Genomic DNA, 18202 nt, shown 5'->3' with positions numbered 1-18202 from the left:
CCTTGACTGAGCAATTGTGGCTTTTTGACCCTCTCTTCTTAAAGAACGCCATATTTTCATTTACATTTTTCCTCCCAATCAATTTAGCTCACCATTACCTGTTCTGTATAAACAGCATTAAACTCTCGAGGGTTTTTGAAACTTAATAAAACCAACCCTGCTGGTACTCCAGTGCAGTTGCTGGAGTGCACACACATGCACTGTACACTTAGTGCTACTCTCCATTCATTTATAGCCCACATGCACCAGGTAAAGAGATTTCCATGTTACACTGTCTCCCAGGCAGAAGAACTGCTCTGTTAGCTGGCGCAGCTGACACTCATGCTGTTAGACGAGGAGAACCCAAGTTCAATTCTTGCAGGTGACCCTTTCAGTGGGATCAGGCATAACTGAATTGCTTCTATCGATCACGTTTCCACAAAAGAATAGAAAACCAAGCTACTGTTACTTACAACACTGCTCTTGCTGCACTGGAATGAGATGATGGATCCATGCATTGTCCTTACAGAAGCAATGTGTGGCAGGTTACCAGCTACAACCTGAAGATGAAAGTAACATGAGGGGTGAGATCAGGCAAACTAAAGATTGATACAGGTGTTAGAAAAGATTCCCTTTGAAAAGACAATGCCAGCAGTCACACTGAGCAGAGCATTATGAAAACACAGGCGCATATGGATAGTATACCACCACCTAGCTCTTATAACTGATTTTCATCAGTAGATCTTAAAGTACTTCACAATGGAGGTTATCCTTATCCTCATGTTACAGATGGGGAAACCGAGGCACAGAGGTGACGTAGTTGGTGACCAATCCAGTGGTAGAGCTGGGAATAGAATGCAGGTCTTCTGAGTCTCCACCCAGTGCTCTAGCCACTAAGCACACACATTTCCTGGTGGAACTACTTAAATATTATCGGTTTGGATTTAGACCCTTCAGTGGTTAGTGAGTGGTTCACAACTTCCTTCAGCTGTATTTGTTATCCTTAACTATTGGTCAAATAGCTCAGAGGAATAATTTTCACTCTACAGGCTGTCTGCAAATCTCACTTCACCTATTAGTGTCATGTGCCTGGATGCCAAAGTCACATGGTCTTTGTTCCTGCCACCTGATTGGAAAGCAAAACAGAAGAACAACATTTTTGTTAAATGAATCAGTGCAGCTTTCAGGATTCACAGGCATCTTCCTGAACCTCTGGCAGATGTCTAAATATTGGCCAGGGAGGAACGAGGTCACTCACTGAGATAAACTGAATTTGGCACCTTGTAAATGAAAGTGGGGGTGAACCCCTGGTAAGGGTCTCTCTTTCCTCTAGAGGAGCCTGTGCTTCTTTGAAGATGTTGAGCCTATGCAGGCCCAGCTGTATTTAATTAGCTCACACCTGGTAGTATGTATCTGAGCTGCCTTTGAGCTGGGAATTAACCCTTGTAATCCCAGGCCATTGGCTTGTTTGGCAGGAACTCCTCCAAGCGACTCCTGAGTGGGTTTCAGAGTCCTCTCTCGGGGGTGCCAAAATACCCATCACATTGACAAGTCCAGCTCTGATGCACTGTCTGCACCAATGATAAGCACTTGGCTGATTTAAAAAGAAATTCAGGTGACTTGAGTCTTTTTGCTGCGGCTTTTACCTTCATGTCCCTTATCATGTGCACTTTGAGGTAGGCTGCCAGCTTGTCTCTGTGGTCTTTATGATACAACCATGTTTGCATCTTCTCAGGAAGGGCGTTAAACACAGTGTCGGTAGGCCATAGCATGGTGAAGGGTCTATGAGCAAAGTTGTTAACCAGAGGTAGCAGTTCTGCTTCCTGTCCAGAGACACAAGACCACATGAAACGAAGGCTCCACATAGCACAGAACTAAAAAGTACTCCCAGAGAGAATTCAAATCATTTACCCTAAGTAGTTTGCTGTAGATTTTGTAGCCATACGCCTCTGCCACCTCAGTGATATTTTGCTAGAAAAATAATAAAAATAAAGCAATACCGTTACAAAATGTGAGAGTTTGTTTCGTTTACTAGATTCCAAATGAGTGAGCAAACTCAGTCAATTCTCAGAGCCAAGAGTTTGCATTTGCTGACTCTGAGCAGTGCTATGACACTTAGGCCATGTCTATATTGATGGTGGCAAATTCGCCGCCGCCAGATCAATCTTTCTGGACTGATTGAGCAGTCAGTGTAGACCCGCTCAATTGATCAGGAAGTCGACTGAGTAAATTCACCCCCTCAAGAAGCGTAGTGCTGTGTCGACGGGAACGGTGCAGTGCAGTGTGAACAGCGCGCAGAAGGGAAGCAGAGCAGTCGACGTGAGTTACGCAAGCTACTCTGCATAGTTTGCGTAACTCCCGTCGACTGCTGCCGAATCGCGAGGTAAGTGTAAACCAGCCCCTAGACTGAACAAGGTGGCTGTTAATTTTCATCCCGGCACAGTGATTTAATATAGGTAAGTAGCAATGGGTCTGACTCACTCATTTTACCCATCTGGGCAGACCGTGGGACAGGTCAATATTCATTTCCAAAATTCTAGATGAGAGTCACTCTCCTAATTCCTAGGAGAATCCACATTTCAAAAGTAATTGCCCTGGCATTCCCATGTCTGAACACGATAGGACACAGAAGCGGGGTACTAGAGTGATACATAAAGAATGTTTTCTCAACATGACAGCAAACCCTAAATGGAGATCCCTTGGTTAGCAGACGGGCAAAGCTGGCTGAATCATCCATGGTGTAAGTCCATTGACTTCAGTGGCATTACCCGAGGCATGAATTTGGCCCAATGTGTGTTAGAATTTGGTAACAATGGGGCTGCTCTGCCAACCAGCAGCAAAGTGATTTTTGCCTGCTCCTCTCTGATACACGGTATGGAGAGCTGGATGTTTAAAACCTGCAATGTAGGGCATTAAAGCCCACTGAAGGCTGTCTCAAGTATGCAAGAGAGGCTTTAGTTAGCCTGCTTTGACTCAGACAGTGTGATCCTTACCCAGTGATGTAAAAGGAAATCTGAGCACACCTTTAACTGTCGTGTTTGTCCTATCACCGGCCTGCCCTGACTGATCCTAGCTTCCTTTCCCCCACAACACACGCGCACATACACCACGCGCACAGCTGGCTCCACAATTTAACCTCTTTATGTTTAAACCACACCATGTGTGACCAGTAAACAGAACCCCTGGAGTACAGTAACCTGATGCCTGAGAAATATGTGTAAATGTTACTCATTCATTTGGGGCTGAGGAAACCCTCAGGGTGATGCGCAATCAGTAAAATGGTGTTTTTTCACACATACCTGTGCTAGTTGGGAAGAAACGTTCTGATTCTGCAAATCAGCTGGGATTAAAATCTTGTCAATGATATGGATCACTCCATTCACTCCAACAATATCACTGGTGATGATGGTTGTATCCTCATTTAGATGCACACTATTCTGCAGAAGAAGGGATACAATGCACATTTCCAGTGAGATGTGACCTCCCCCTACAGACCACGCTATAGCTCATCTGCAGAGCGCTTTGGGATCCTTCTAGATGAAAGAGACTTGTTCTGTAGCTCTCCCCATTAAAACAGGCTTCTGGACAATGCAAAGCAACCTGAGGGTTGTCAAGCAGGAGCAATGCTCAGGGCCAAAGAAACACAGAGGAGAAATCAGTCATGACTGTCAACTACCTCTTTCACCACAATCCTTATTTTGTGTCCTGACAAAGCCGTGATGAATTTGTGTGTCTCCAGTTCACTGGCCAGCAGCTTCTGACAACTCACTATGTGATAGCGAAGCAAATCTTTGATGAGGCTTTTGTTTGTCCATTCTGCAAACTAAAGGGAAGAAATTGGTACATGAGAGATCATCATATCAGGACATTTCTGTCAGCGGAAACCAGGAGCATTAGATCAGATTTAGCCAGTGACTAAAATGACAGGGAACAGCATGAGTTCTTTGCTCTACCAACCCTTAGTTGTCATTCCTTGCTCAAAGCCAAGTCCCGATCCAATACAAGTGGCTTCAGATGATGGGAGTGAGAGGGAAGTTCAAGTCACTGGCTCCAAGAGAAAAAGCGGCATTGGCCCCACACAGTCAGCAGCCAGGATTGGCCATATTCTGAACAGAGAGGGACACTGAACCAAAACCCCAGCCCTACTTTGGGGAGGTTCAGACCAGGGTTTTGCACAGGTCCCTTTCTCTGTAATGGACTAGAACCACCCCCTGCATCTGAACATCCCTGACCTTGGGACCATTTATTTCTGAGCTTCAAGGCTTACGGACAGGGCCCTGTCTTCACCCCACGGCAGTGCAGCAGCACGCAAATTAAACGTCAAACAAAGAAATGAGCAAACCCCAAACCAACCAAACAGAAAGAACCAACAGGGCGGTTTACTGAAATAACTATGAAACCAAACAATACCAAGGACTATTAAATTCCATTTATTTCCCTGTGCCCCTAAATCTTTGCGATTCTGGAGATATTTATATTAACAATGCAGAACTGCACAGAAGAAATTGTCAGGGCTGTGGTGAAGCTGGAGGTTTTGGCAACTGCTGGATCTTTTGATTGTCCTCGTTACGTTTCAGAATTAGCACTCCCTTGGACATGAAAGGGGATGCAGTTCACCCGTCTCAGAGCTATTGAAAGCTTAGATTCTGGAACACAAAAATGAAGCAAGGGGTGGATTCCTCTACCCCAGAATTGGGGTCATGTGTAATTCTAAAGCGAATGGTATTGTGATGCCAGACAGTAGAGAATCCTGGCTGGCAAGATGGTCAGTGCACCTCCTAGTGCAGGGTTCTGTTATAGCAGAGACCACATTACAAATAGGCTATTGGCTTGAATAGGAGCAAGGACTGAGGAAGAATTCAATGAGCATCTCAGTATTTGAATACACTTAAAAACTTGGGGCGGTTCTGACCCCAAGTCAATTAAATAGAATCTAAGGCAACAGAAGTTCGTCTCAAAGGTAATCACCACAGCCTGGCCACACCGAATAACTAACAGCGCTAGGGAGTCAGAGAAGAGGACCCCCAGGAGGGGCTGCTTACCGTTGTACTGTTCTGTATTGAATCCGCATGTGGAACAAAGACTGTGAAAGGACCATCTCCACTCAGCTCTTTGATGTTGAAGGCCTAAAGCAAGGAGCAATTGTCAGGAATAAAAACAAAGCAAAACAAAAACCCAACACAATCATTAGCAGGAGTTTTTCAAGAAAACACCTGGCAGTTGTAATACATTTAGACAATAATTACTGTTTGCCACCAACCAGTAATTGCTTAAAGAACGCGGACGCTGCTTCGCTTCTCAGGAGCTCCTGAAAAAAAAAAAAAAAACAGAACAGCTAATGTTAATGGCAAGTCTCTATTTAAATCTCTACGGTTTGATACAGAGAAAACCCCCCCCCATCAGCTCACTAAACTGACCTTGCCACTGAACTCCAGGGTGCTCTCCTCACCCCACCGAGACTCAGGTCCCTTGACCACACTAAGCTTGTTTTCCTAGTATTTCCTACCCTTGCTACAGCCAATGTTCTGAGCAGGGTCTGACAACACTGGGGTTAAATGCTGGTAGAAAACCTGCACCAGAACCCACCTGCTGCTACCACCTATCTGTGGTAGCCAGAGAAAGATTAGGGGCAAAAGGCTAATGCAGACACCCCCTTCATGACAGCTGTCTGAGGAGGCGTTAACTCAGGGATTTTACCAGGCTTGGCATTTGGGCCATCTCTTTTTTCCCAGAATTGCCTGTGGAACAGCCACACGTCCCCACGCTGCATTAGCCTGTGCCAGCAACACTGATATCTCCAGCTACGACACACAAGACTTGAGCCGGGCACATTGTTCCGTCACAACACCCGTAATTGATACTTGGAGCTAACATTGCACATTCTTTTTATTTGTTCCCTGGACACAACGGTGCTGGAAGTCACACCCACCCATGGCGCCCCAGGTGCCACACTTTTCAAAGTGGAGCCGCATTTTACTGCTTGCTTCCTGGACACAGTGGCTTGTTTCTGCTTTCTCCTGGCTAGTATCCCAAGTGACTCCTGGCCAGGACTAAATGTATTCCTAATCTTTCTGGGCCTTTCATGCATTTCCCAATCCTGAAAAGTTTCCAGGCCACAAGAGGTCAGTATCCTGCTTATTTCCTGCTGGGCTGCTTCAGGGGAGGAAGTAGTTCACCCCGCCTAGTGCCCGTTCAAACACAATCCTGTCTGAATGCACTTTATCTACCTGATACACTTTGCCTCTGCAGATGAATCCATCTCCAACATAGCCCCAACCACAGGAGCAGTTTCGAGTCCCAGGTCCAGTGTACTTGCAGAAGCCAAATCGACTACAGCCTCCATTATTCTGGCAGGAAAAGTAAGAGCATCACAATTAGCTGCACAGCTCGCCGTCTGAAAGGTTACCTACCAGTTAACAGTGGAACTTCCACTTCTTCACGCCTGCACCTGACTCAAGGCAGCCTCTGACCTTATGTTTTGCCCTCTAGGCCCATGTTCTCTTGCTGAAACTCACTATTCTATTAGCATTTTCCTCAAGTTTTCTTCCACCCCACTGGCAAACACTGCTCTGAGAGAAAGAACTATACCTGGCCCACCAGAGGAAAAGCCATTTGAATAAGACTGCTCTGAAGGACTTAGTGATGAAGAAAAATAATGGAAGCAGGACATGACGCTGGTTGGGGCTGTCCGGAAGGGAAAGGGAAGGCGGAACGAGTACTTTGTCTGGAGACAAGAAGGTTCCAGAGAGAACCAGCTGTGCCATGATGTCCTGAGGCGCCTCATGGAGGGAGGGTGGGGCAGGGAGGGTGGGGGATGGCCGGTGGTGTGGTAATGACAGCAACCCATGGTCTCAGTAGGGGTCCCAAGCGGGCAGTAGGGCCAAGCATACAGGTCGCTGGGCAGCAGCGTGCCCCAGGATAGCGATACCACGTCTCGGCAGGAGAGCCATACATCGGCAGGAGAGAATGAGGGGGTGGCTCAGAGGACCACTCAGATGCCAAGGATGGTTCTGGCAGGGGCACGGCTGTTGGTATGAGGCGCAGCGAAGCAGGGCTCTGCACGAGCAGGAGAGATTCATCCACTGGAGATGGGAGCCCCAAGTCAAGTGGGGAGCCAGGTCACCAAGGGGAGCCAGCGTACAGCAGCATCAGCTTGGCCGGGGGTATCAGTGGAGACAGGCAGCCCGGCATACGGGGGACTGGGTGCGAGAGTCTGGATCGGCCAGGCAGTGTTGCCAGTGCCGGAGGCGAAGGCGGCAGACTGGTGGGCCTGGCTGGAGGTGGTGCTGGCGATTCATGGCGGTGCTTGGACTTCTGCTCCGAACACAAAGCTTCTTAGGAGGTGGAGCAACCAGGTCAATACACAACTTCTCACCCGACCTGGCGCGACTCGGGGAGGCACCCCTGCGTTTAGAGGCAGCCCCTGTCGGGGAGCTGCCCTTGTGCCCAGGTCCATGCTTCTTATGCTCGTGGTGAGGCTTTGGTAGATGCAGCAGTATTGCGGGCGCTGGCACACGAGGAGAGACTGGGGGAGCGCTCACAGCAGTGACGGGCATCGCTCCTCTGGCAGATCTGCTGCTCCCACATCCAACTGCACACATGGGCATATAGCCTCCACTATCAGGTGTCCGAGGTGGAAATAAGTGGCAAATGGAGTGACGGGTGATGATGTGAGCCTCACTGATGCAATGCAGACAGCGTTGTGTTTGTCACTCACAGAGGAGCATTGGCACGAAACGCAGCTTTTGAAGTCGGCTTGCCGGGGCATAGTCCTCGGGAAGCAGGGGGAGCCCCGGGAGGGGAAGGGAAGAAGTCCAACTGGGGGAATCCTGGAGTAACTACTGGAACTATACACACACATGCACAAATGGCAAAAAAAAAAAATAGACAAGTTCTCTTAGAGAACTAAGCACGAAGGCCCAGGGGTTCCGACTAGGGTAAGAGGGAACCGGAGTGGCGTCGACCCACAGAGTCTCTTAAAGCTCTGGCGCACGCGCACCCACATCTGGAATCCACCTAGGGACCATCACATGACGAAGACGAGGCAAGTTTCTCCACCAGTATGTCTCAAACCTGAGGGAGAGTTCCACCTCCAGGGAGCTGAGGCTGCCATAAGAGTGCTGGTTTAATGCAAGTTGTGAAGCTGTTTGTCTCTGGACCGTGGGAATCTATACGCACTAGAACTGGATCAACATCACTACCCCACTCCAGAGGCCAAGCAGCCTGTCTAGTGGACAGGAAGCAACGAATCACTGAAGTGCAGTCTGGCATTAGCATGCATCTTAAATGCATAACATAACAAGTGAGCTCGTTCTGAACTCCCGCTTGCTGGATAACTTTGAACGACTCAGCCTAATAAAGGTTTGCAAGGAGGGAAGTTTAAGAGTTTAGTCCTTTGACAGTAGTTAGAGGAACATGCAGACAAACCTCATTGCAAAGATTGATGGGGTCACATTGTGTCATGCCATCTCCACTGTAGCCAGGAAGACAGTTGCAGGCAACCTGTGGAAGGAAAACAAAGCTATTTTGTAGAGCTAAAAACAATAATGAAAATGTACAGTAGCCAAGCAGGACAAAGCAGTGAGAAGAGGGACAGCATACTTCATATAATAGTTTGAGGGAGCACTCTGTTCATTCATGAATAACCAAGTCTTGGTTATTTAGAAATCACCTAAGAAATTCCCAAGCCTTTGGCCAGCAGTTTATATAGGCCAGTATGCAGTTACCAGCTCTCAGACAAAGAGCCCCCCTCTAGTTATCACTGAGTTACAAGTAAATCCTTCCCTATGAAAGGAAAGAAATGCCAAATTTTAGTAAAAAAAGATTCACAAGGGAAAGATTTCCAATATCTTAAAAAAGAAAATGATTTGTGAACTGATCTGAGGAAAGGATTTGCTTACCAAATTTGGGCCTATTTTAATGCACTCCGCATTTCTGGGGCAAGGCTCTTTGTCCTCTAGACAGCCATCAATTTCTGCATTAAGAGATTAGATCCATGTTAACACAGCAGCAACCCAAAGCAGGAGGTGACTAATGAGTGAAAAACATGACAGAGAAATAGCAAACAGAGCTCTCTCCACCTGGAGATATAATGGCACAGAGGCAACTCCTCACACCAGTAACCCATGAGAGTTTAGTGATGGGGAAGCCACAAAAAGTTCCATTCATCACATCCTCTTTGATCTTGAAAATTTGCTTGAAAAATCCTGTCTTGTGTGAGCAGCAGTGTCAGCTGAGTGGTTTAGAGCACATGGCGGGGAACAAGGAACTCCTGAGTTCTAATCCAAGGTCTGCCTTCGACTTGCTGCATGGCTTGTGAAAGCCATGGCACTTCTGTGTGTCTTGGACTCCCCTGCTATAAAATAGGGCAATAATCCTTACAAGTTTATAAAGTGGTTTCAAGTTGTGCAGTGACATAAGTGCTGAATAGCAGTATTAACGCTTTTCCCTGTTTTAACCAACACTAGATTTGCTTTTATAACTTTCTCACAAATTGACGCTGCTAAAGATATGTGGAACCTTTGGCTTTCGGGTGATTTAACAGTTCCCCTCCTTGTAAAGCACTGCTGTCAAAACGTGCATCAGAGCACTCGCTCACCCTGGCACAAAGTCCCATCTCCAGTATAGCCTTCCATACAAGTGCAGGTATTCTCTCCAGCTGAGACTTTAGTACATGTTGCATACACGGAGCAGCCGCCATTATCAACAGCACATGGATCTATTTCTGTGACCAAAAATAACATAGAAAAAGACAATGGATACATATGAAGCATGGCATATTCACCCCGATGGATGGCATTGCAAATACTGTGTTTTGCAAATAATGAACTTCATGCAATTTTACTCAGGCTCCAAGGAAGAAAAAAATGTTTCTAAGAGCTGAAGCTTTATTCCTGGGCTTTAAAGCTTTTGGTTTTTTCCCCAGAAAGATTTTGTTTTAACAAAAATTATAAAACCATTTTTAATCAAAGATTGTTTCTGATGAAGCTAAAGCTCCTTTATAGACACAGGTTACTAGTAAAGGTGCTATTGACACTGCTGTGCTATCAAATTCATTGGTATAAGAATTTGATTAGCTAACAACTGATTGCTCTGAAGTACTCACTGTGTGAATAGCTACAAACTGTGCCAGAAAATAATCAGCCTTCCTGATTAAACGAAAGCATTTTTGTCCGTACAATGACTCTGGTGAGGTCAATACCAAAGGCGAGCTATTACATTCGTTAGCACCATAATTTTATTAGCTTGGAATTGATTGCTTAAAGTGTCTGCTCTTTGCATAATTACAAATTATGTCAGAAAAAGCAATGTGATTCTCATAGAACATTATACTTCTAAATCTTTTTGCTTTTGATATCTAGCAGGTTGTGTATCTTTAAACCCCCTGGTGTCCTGGGTTAGGTTTGGATTTTTTTTGGAGGGGATGTTATAAATTGTGTTTGTCCTAGAGGGTCTTGTTTCAGTAGTAATTACTGAGCAACGCAGCAGGACAGGGTCAAATACGAGACTAAAATTCTATACAATCTAAGAAGGTACAGTCTATGGACCTGGTCTATCAGCACAATCTGTGGAACGTCTGCTGTGTTTGGAACTATTCTGAAAATAACAGTTCATTCTCATGCCATTCCCCTTTATCCACTTGAGCAATAAGAATGGTTCCCTCTTAGTTCTAGACACATCCAAAGGGTCGCATTGGATCCCATCCTGGAAGCCCTCCAAACAAAAGTGAATAGGAGTTCTGCACTTTGGGGCAGCAGGGTTTGCATGATCCTGCCCTTCATAATGTTTCAGCATGCATTCAACCTTGCAATGCTTTTACAAACCAAAAATAGAATCTTACAGCTAGGAAAGCAAGAAAACTTGGTTTATCGCTTATTTGTGTAGCCTGTGCCGGCACTCGAGCGCCCTTGGAAACCCTGCATGTGTGTGTTGGAAATACCTGAGCAATATGTTCCATTCCCAGTATATCCAGCAGAGCAGGAGCAAGTAGGCAGGGAATCTACAGAGCCATTAATGCAACTGAAATGATCAAGGAAGAGAGAGTGAACAATGGCATCCTCGCCTTAATCTCACACTGGGTGATCGACTTCAGTATTACAGGATGCTAAATATAGCTACTATGGCAGCAAGATACTACGATAAGAAGTGAATTAGATAGAATATGAGAAAAATATCAAGCAGTTAAGTTTTTCTTTACAATGTCCCATACTTCATGCACAGGATAATAGCTGCAAGGGATAGTTAACAAAAAGAGAGTGCTGTGCTTAGAGCATGAAGCAACCTGGGATTTTGAAAAACATTCTATATATTTGTAGACCCTGGAGCTGCATTAAAGAAGGTTGCCTTATTCCATTACAGTACGTCAGAGATAGACTGAAGCTATAGGGGACTGAAAAGCTCAGCTGACGGGCGATAGGGCTCCATAGCCTCAGTCACTGTTTTTAACCTGGCCCAGGTCAACAGGGATAGAAAGTCTTTACTATCGGATACCTTTCTGGTGCACATGTGAAGTGAGGTGGTTTCAGCCTGTTCCTAGCAAGCCAGTGAGTCTCCATCTCAAAAACACGGATTCAATAGGCACTGCTTAGCCTTACTGTCAGAAATATCAGCAGAGGGGCCAAGAAATGACCGAGCATGTAGACTGGATGAACTTTTTACTCCTAGAGGTGGTCCCCCTCCAGGTCACTGTACAGGCTCCTTAATGGGACGGCTGGTCGCCAGTGGGGGAAACTGGCATTGCTGCTGTCTTACCTGGGCCTGTTCAGTCTAGCACCTGTCACCTGTACTTAAAAGTTCACTGAATATGTGCAACACCCCCATCCTCAAACCCTACAAAGATCTTCATTTTAATACTGGGAAGCCTACTTAACGTTAGCGCCAACTTGCCACATTTTAACAGAGTGTGTGTCATCCGGTACCAGCCAAACCCTGCTCAGAGCTCAGTGAGGCAGCGTTTTTCAGTTCTTAATTTCAACCCAGTTGCTGGTCTCATTTCTAGAAGGGGGATGTAATTTGAGATTAATTTGCCTGCAAATGAAGCATGATTCATCTTAGGAGCAGTCTGTCTTCTAATGTCTCCACACCACTGATCGTGCTTGGGAAGGGTTTATATATGGACATACATACACACGCACTCCTCCAGAGAAAGAATAGGGGCATTAAATGCAAGATGAGTTCAAATGGTGGAGCAAATAATTATACAGGTCTTAATTAATATATAGGGTTCAGTTCCCCACACCAACCTTCCATGTTTTCACAGACGCAAAGTCAAGTCCATGTAAAACAGCCAGAAACACACAGTTTCCTTGTTATGTTCTTGGCACCAAGATTGTACTTACTTGGCCATCAGGTGGCAAGCGTTATTACATAGATCAATCCCAATTCCTGCAGGAAAAAACGTTAATATAGCTTTACTTTCCAGTCTAGTAGTAGCTACACCATTTCAGCTGTCTAGGGCCTTTAAAATAGACTTAAAATGGATTCATCCCAAACAGTGTGGAGTTCCAATTCATATTTGGACCCACAGAGCAGGAAATTCACCCCTGTGCAGGTGCAGAAGCATCAGCTCAAGGCCTATGCACCCTTAAGACCTCATAATGGGGCTTACAGGGGATGTAAATGGTAGAAAGAACTGGCTCCTGCAAAGAGATGAATTACGTCCTATCTGCATAGTCCACAAACCACTACAAATGAGACTTGTATAAGGACCCTTACTGATCTGCAGACAACAGTTCCACTAGAACAGCAAACTGGAAGTGTACCTAGGGATCTGTCCTTATTCAGACTATAAGATAGACATGTCTAGTTTTTGTATTTAAAATATTTGTATTTTTCACTGGCTTTTATTTTTAATGAATGCTTCAAAGACATTTTGGGCCCAAACAATGCATGATCTGGGGTAAAATTTTCAAAAGCACCTAAGAGACCTAGGTCCCAGCTCCCATTGACTTCAATGAGACTTTAGGCTCCTAAGTCACTTGGGCATGTGTGAAAATTTGACCCCACATCTTTTTTATGGTGCTTCAGTATATGGGTAGTGGACGTTCAACAAGAACAACAGATTGTGTGTTATGCTGGCCCCATAAATGGATCCATGAGAAGAAAAGGAATAAACAAATACTGAGATATTGGGATTCTCAGAACCAAAACGTCCAGTCTTTGCAACCAAGTAATAGGAACTATGCTCAGCTTGGTTTAGCTAGGAGTCTTTTTACCATGCTCTGTGGCAAAGGGGAAACTGAGCTTTAGATACCCTGAAATTCTAACATGAGATCACACTGACAGAGTGGAATATGAGGGAATAAATTGATTAGGATTTGCTGCATTAATGGAAAAACCCTAACTACCTCGGATACATTTTATATCTCCATATCCATTATATATACTCCAGAATATATTGGTTGTTACAATTTGAAGGGGGTTGTCATGCCAACCATTTCTTCTAGTTTGATTTGCTTTGGAGTGTGTATTTCTCTTCTCGTGCCTAACTACCCAAAGTTTTGCTTTCAGTTTCAGATTCAAATGACCTGAAAGCAAAACTCAGTCACAATCACCCAGTGTCGTCATATGGTGCAAAAGGGGGAAGAAAACCCACCAAAAACTACCAGTCAGGGTCACTGAAATTTTTAGCTGTATCACAAACTGACAAAAGCAAGCCACGCTCAGCAGTCACCCTGCCTCTGTGAAAAGACAATTTTACACGGCCTCTTTCAGTCACTTACTTCTGTTGCAGGTGACGCCTTCCCAGCCTTGGAAACATTCACAGCTCCCGTTTCCCTGCAATCCGTCATTACAGATTCCATTTCTGCAAGTGCATGCTGTGGAGAAATACCACCTCACTGTCAAACCAGCGAGCTCTACTGAGCAAAGAGAAGTTAGGCAGTTCGTAAATTGATACATTGCTACATTTGAGGGATCAAGTTTTAGTTTCTTTAAGAAAAACATTAAGGGAATGTCAGTGCTTGTGTGAGCAGTGCCAGATTAAAAGGCCCGGGAACGGAAGTTCTCTGGTATCCACAACACAGGTATAGTTCAGGCAATAGCTCATTCTTCTCTGGGTGAGTTCAATGGCAGTTCCAAGTTTCAATAGCAACTGTGATCACCTGATTTACAATCTTCTCCGTATCTGCCCACTTCACACATTTCACAGGCTGTGCCGTGGAAGCCTTCATGACAGCGACACTCCCCACTGCCCGTAATGCCGTCCTGGCACACTCCGTTCCCAGAACACAAGCTGCCTGGCTTCCCTGGGCACAGCTCACACATATGCCCATAGTAACCTGGACAGCAGACAGACACCTTTGGGAACGGACAACAGGCTGGAGTAAGGCATCTCAAACTCAAAGGATAGAAAATGCTACATTATCAAAAGTCATCTTGCTTTGGTCCATGTACTTCATTTAGGTAGCTACAATATTCATTTTATCGTTTGATAAATGCTGGTTATGATGACATGCCAGCAGCAAACATGCTGTTAGACTTGTCTCATATATCCACATGCATGTGTATATTTTACTTACACACACACACACACGTTAATTGATAGCAGCTGCTAAGTTTATTAAAGATTGTAGTAGAGTTGAAAATAGCATATCTGTTAATCCTGCTTTGACAGAAAAAAACCATTGTAGTTTTTATGATCTGGCATTCCATTTCAATACCTTTCACTTGGGTCTATAGGAAGCACTACATGCAAGAAAATCAAGACACAGTCTCTAGTTACTGTTTAGCAACCAGATATTAAAATGAATTATATAAATAAAAATAAAATATTGCCTCCATAAGTGCACATAAGTAAGTATGTACAGCAAGTACAGAAAATAGCTAGACATTTATTCATTGTAAAGAGGGGGTAGAATTGTGGAACTCAAAAACCAGATTATAGAAAAGATGGATGCCACTGAACCACCTGTACTAGTTTCAGAACTTGGTTATAATAGTGTAAATCTGGAGTAATTATTTCAATTAACGTAACTGGGATCAGAATTTGGCACTTTATGAGGGTGAGACACTAAAACAAGGGATAACAAATTTAAGACCAGAAAAAACACAGCGCCGCTGGAGGTCAGAAAAAAATGTTTTTAGAGAGAATTAATAATCAGAGTAGAATGGAAGAAATAACCAGGAATTTATCCAAAAGCAAAGCTATCCTGTCACTCAGAAGAAAACAGTCTGGACATATGTGTTGGACACACATTGGAAGGTGCATAGACGTAAATAGGATGTATGGACACTTTCCAGTTGAAAATATTGTTATGCTAGATGGTGTTAACAGCTACCATCAAGCAGATCTTTGATCTATGGATAATCACAGGTCTCGTTAAAGGTGATGGGTGTGCTAAACTAAAAAGGAAGGAGCAATTAAATACCCCTTTCTGTAGTGATAGCTGCAAACAATAAGAGGCTACTGCCCAAGACCCAGGGCATGATGGCTATCACTGAGCAGGGCCAACCCATGTGCTCTGATGGGTTTCCCTGGAACTCATTGCAAATGCCAGGGCTAGAGAATTGCCTGGTGAGTTGTGTGTTAGACTAGACAGAAAAAGCTAGCAGAAAGGGAGAGAACAGAGAAGTAGTGAGCATGGCCCAGAGAGGGAGCAGAGACAGAGCTTCTTGGGCACGAAACTCACTGGAGAGGCAGACTAGGAAAGAGAACAAAACAACTACATGCTGTTTGTTTCTGCTCCATTCAAGAGAACAGGACTTTGCCAAATTTCTTTAGAAACAAAAAGGATCGCACCAAACTAAGTATTTTTGAAAAATCATTTAAATTACTTGGAAATGTTTCTGTTTACAATTTTTCAGTGGCAACAAATGAAAAGATAAAAAGTACCTATTGGATATTCCAGGGATTTTTCTTTTGTTTTCATTTTTTGTATTGTCAATTTTGATTGGTCAGATTAGTCACACGTTGGAATCTTTCCCCAAAACAGAACAATTTAGTTTTCAAAAATTTACACATTAGACAACAACATATTGTTATGGCTGAGTAAAATCTTGTTATGGGTTGAGTTAAAACCCCATTGAGACTGGTAGGTAGGTGGGAACTCCCCCTACAGTTAATGTAACTGTAAACCTAAGTCCACTGAAAACAAAAGGGTTTGTGTGAACCCATCCAGGAGCTTTCCTGAGTATTGTTTTGGGTATGTGTTTTTGGGGCGGGAAGGGAGAAGAGAGAAGAACAGAGAGAGAGCCTGAAGGAGCAGTTGAAAACATGGTGTCTGACCCTGAAAGAAACCTAGGAAGAGGTTTTTGGATCAGAGTGCAGGCTAAAAGACTTATTTTGGTGCTGTGAGCAAAAAAAGGTGTTTCCTGCTATTTGATTCCAATTGCATTCAAACACACAGAACTTTGTACATAAGCAAAACTACATTAAAGAAAATACCAGACTCCTTCAATTTCTACTCCCGACTGAAACATCCACAGAGCCCCAAATTTTGACTAACATCTCAGGTCCAAAAGGGGGTAATAATCATATATGAAGATTTGGAAAACTGTAACAAAAACCACCAATGGAACAAAAGCTCTGTCAGATGTACAGAAATGTCTACAAGTTTGTTTTTTTCAAGACCAGTTCTGGCCAAAACAATGGCACAGATACCTACTTTTATGAAAACGCCATAAGATTTGTCCTTTCCAGTCTGAATATTATTGTCAATGTACATCAAAATCTTAACTTACTAAGGAAACTTTAACACAGGTGAAATAACAACCAACTCCTTTTGACAATCCAGTCTTAAGTACACAGTGTGGCATCTTCTCTTCTCTGTTAGTTTCCTTCAGATAAAAATAAAAAAAAATATATTATAACCCAACAAAGCAAGCATATATCATAGCCAACCAATGCACTGGGGAAACAAAAGTACAACACTATTTATCCTATCAGCAAGAATGGCAATAAGAATTCAGGAATGCCAGAGCTGAGAGCAAACCGGCATCCCAGACCCTGATGTGTAGTTATTCCAGATGACTAAAATCCTCAGTTTTCATTTCCATAAGACCAATACATTTGTCTGTCAAGGAGAAAGCGCTTAGCATGCTTTTTGGCATGTAATGAACTAGATAAACCAATAGCACCACTGTGTAATGCAGTACTGCCACCAGCAGGAAGGACTTGATTATTTTTCTCTTTACAAGCACTTGTCACACTGAAAAAAACAAGGTTACTTACCAGTAACTGATGTTCTTCGAGATGTGTTGCTCATGTCCATTCCACTATAGGTGAGTGCACGCCACCGTGCATGGTTCCCAGAACTTTTTTCCCCTTAGCTGATCCCGTAGGGCTGGCTCTGTTGCCCCCTGGAGTCCCACGCGTATGCTGTGGTATATGAGGCACTGCTGGCCCTACGCCCCCTCAGTCCCTTCTTTCTGCCAACTCCGGAAGCGGGGACAAGGGGTGGGTTGTGGAATGGACATGAGCAACACATCTTGAAGAACATCAGTTACTGGTAAGTAACCTTGTTTTCTTCTTCGAGTGATTGCTCATGTCCATTCCACTACAGGTGATTAACAAGCATTACCTTTGATGGTGAGCCAGAGTTACCGGTGAGCTGCCCTCAGTATGGCTCTGCCAAATCCAGCGTCCTCTCTCACCTGCTGGATGATGGCATAGTGGACTGCGAAGGTGTGCACCGACGACCAGGTGGCAGCTTTGCAGATGTCCTGCAGGGGCACTCTCTCCGGGAAGGCTGAAGACGAGGCCTGAGCTCTGGCTGAGTGCACTGTGATGGTTCCCGGAAGCGGCATCCTCGCCTGGTCATAGCAGCACTTGATGCACGATGTAATCCACAAGGAGATGCGCTGGGTGGAGACAGGTGAGCCTTTCATCCGGTCCACCACTGCGACGAAGAGCTGCGCCGATTTCTGGAATGGCTTTGTCTTCTCGATGTAGAAGGCCAGGGCTCATCTCATGTCCAGCGAATGCCATCTCCTCTCCTCCTCCGAACCATGTGGTTTGGGAAAGAACACAGGGAGAAAAATATCTTGGTTACAATGAAATTGGGAAGCCACCTCGGGCAGGAAGGCTGGATGAGGTCTCAACTGCACCTTGTCCTTATAGAATATTGTATAAAGGGGCTCCGAGGTTAAGGCCCTAATCTTGAAGACCCTCCTAGCTGAGGTAATGGCCACCAGGAAGGCAACCTTCCATGAAAGTATGAACAGAGGGCATGAAGCCATGGGTTCAAAGGGGGGCCCTGTGAGTCTGAAGAGGACCAGGTTGAGA

At 44.7% G+C, this 18202-nt stretch overlaps 1 protein-coding gene across 3 annotated transcripts in view; it reads right to left on the bottom strand.

The window, feature by feature from the left end:
* Window positions 1-18202, bottom strand: part of STAB1 (stabilin 1) — a 94375-nt gene that overhangs the window by 18822 nt on the left and 57351 nt on the right. For all 3 annotated transcript variants that reach the window (XM_067568074.1, XM_067568076.1, XM_067568075.1), the window contains exons 37-52: window positions 16660-16755; window positions 14082-14277; window positions 13701-13796; window positions 12318-12363; window positions 10919-10998; window positions 9578-9703; window positions 8880-8953; window positions 8407-8481; window positions 6207-6326; window positions 5240-5287; window positions 5022-5105; window positions 3656-3802; window positions 3279-3416; window positions 1891-1950; window positions 1626-1802; window positions 453-539 (exon numbers count right to left, since the gene is read on the bottom strand). In XM_067568074.1, coding sequence (XP_067424175.1) covers window positions 453-539; window positions 1626-1802; window positions 1891-1950; window positions 3279-3416; window positions 3656-3802; window positions 5022-5105; window positions 5240-5287; window positions 6207-6326; window positions 8407-8481; window positions 8880-8953; window positions 9578-9703; window positions 10919-10998; window positions 12318-12363; window positions 13701-13796; window positions 14082-14277; window positions 16660-16755 — 1650 coding nt within the window. The remainder of the gene's footprint in view (window positions 1-452; window positions 540-1625; window positions 1803-1890; window positions 1951-3278; window positions 3417-3655; window positions 3803-5021; window positions 5106-5239; window positions 5288-6206; window positions 6327-8406; window positions 8482-8879; window positions 8954-9577; window positions 9704-10918; window positions 10999-12317; window positions 12364-13700; window positions 13797-14081; window positions 14278-16659; window positions 16756-18202) is intronic.

The sequence above is a fragment of the Emydura macquarii genome, unplaced genomic scaffold (assembly GCF_026122565.2).
Source record: "Emydura macquarii macquarii isolate MOO-44397 ecotype Brisbane River unplaced genomic scaffold, CSIRO-AGI_Emac_v2 contig_2846, whole genome shotgun sequence".
Classification (NCBI taxonomy): domain Eukaryota; kingdom Metazoa; phylum Chordata; order Testudines; family Chelidae; genus Emydura; species Emydura macquarii.
The sequence above is the reverse complement of the archived record's forward strand: the minus strand, read 5'-3'. Positions and strand labels throughout refer to the sequence as shown.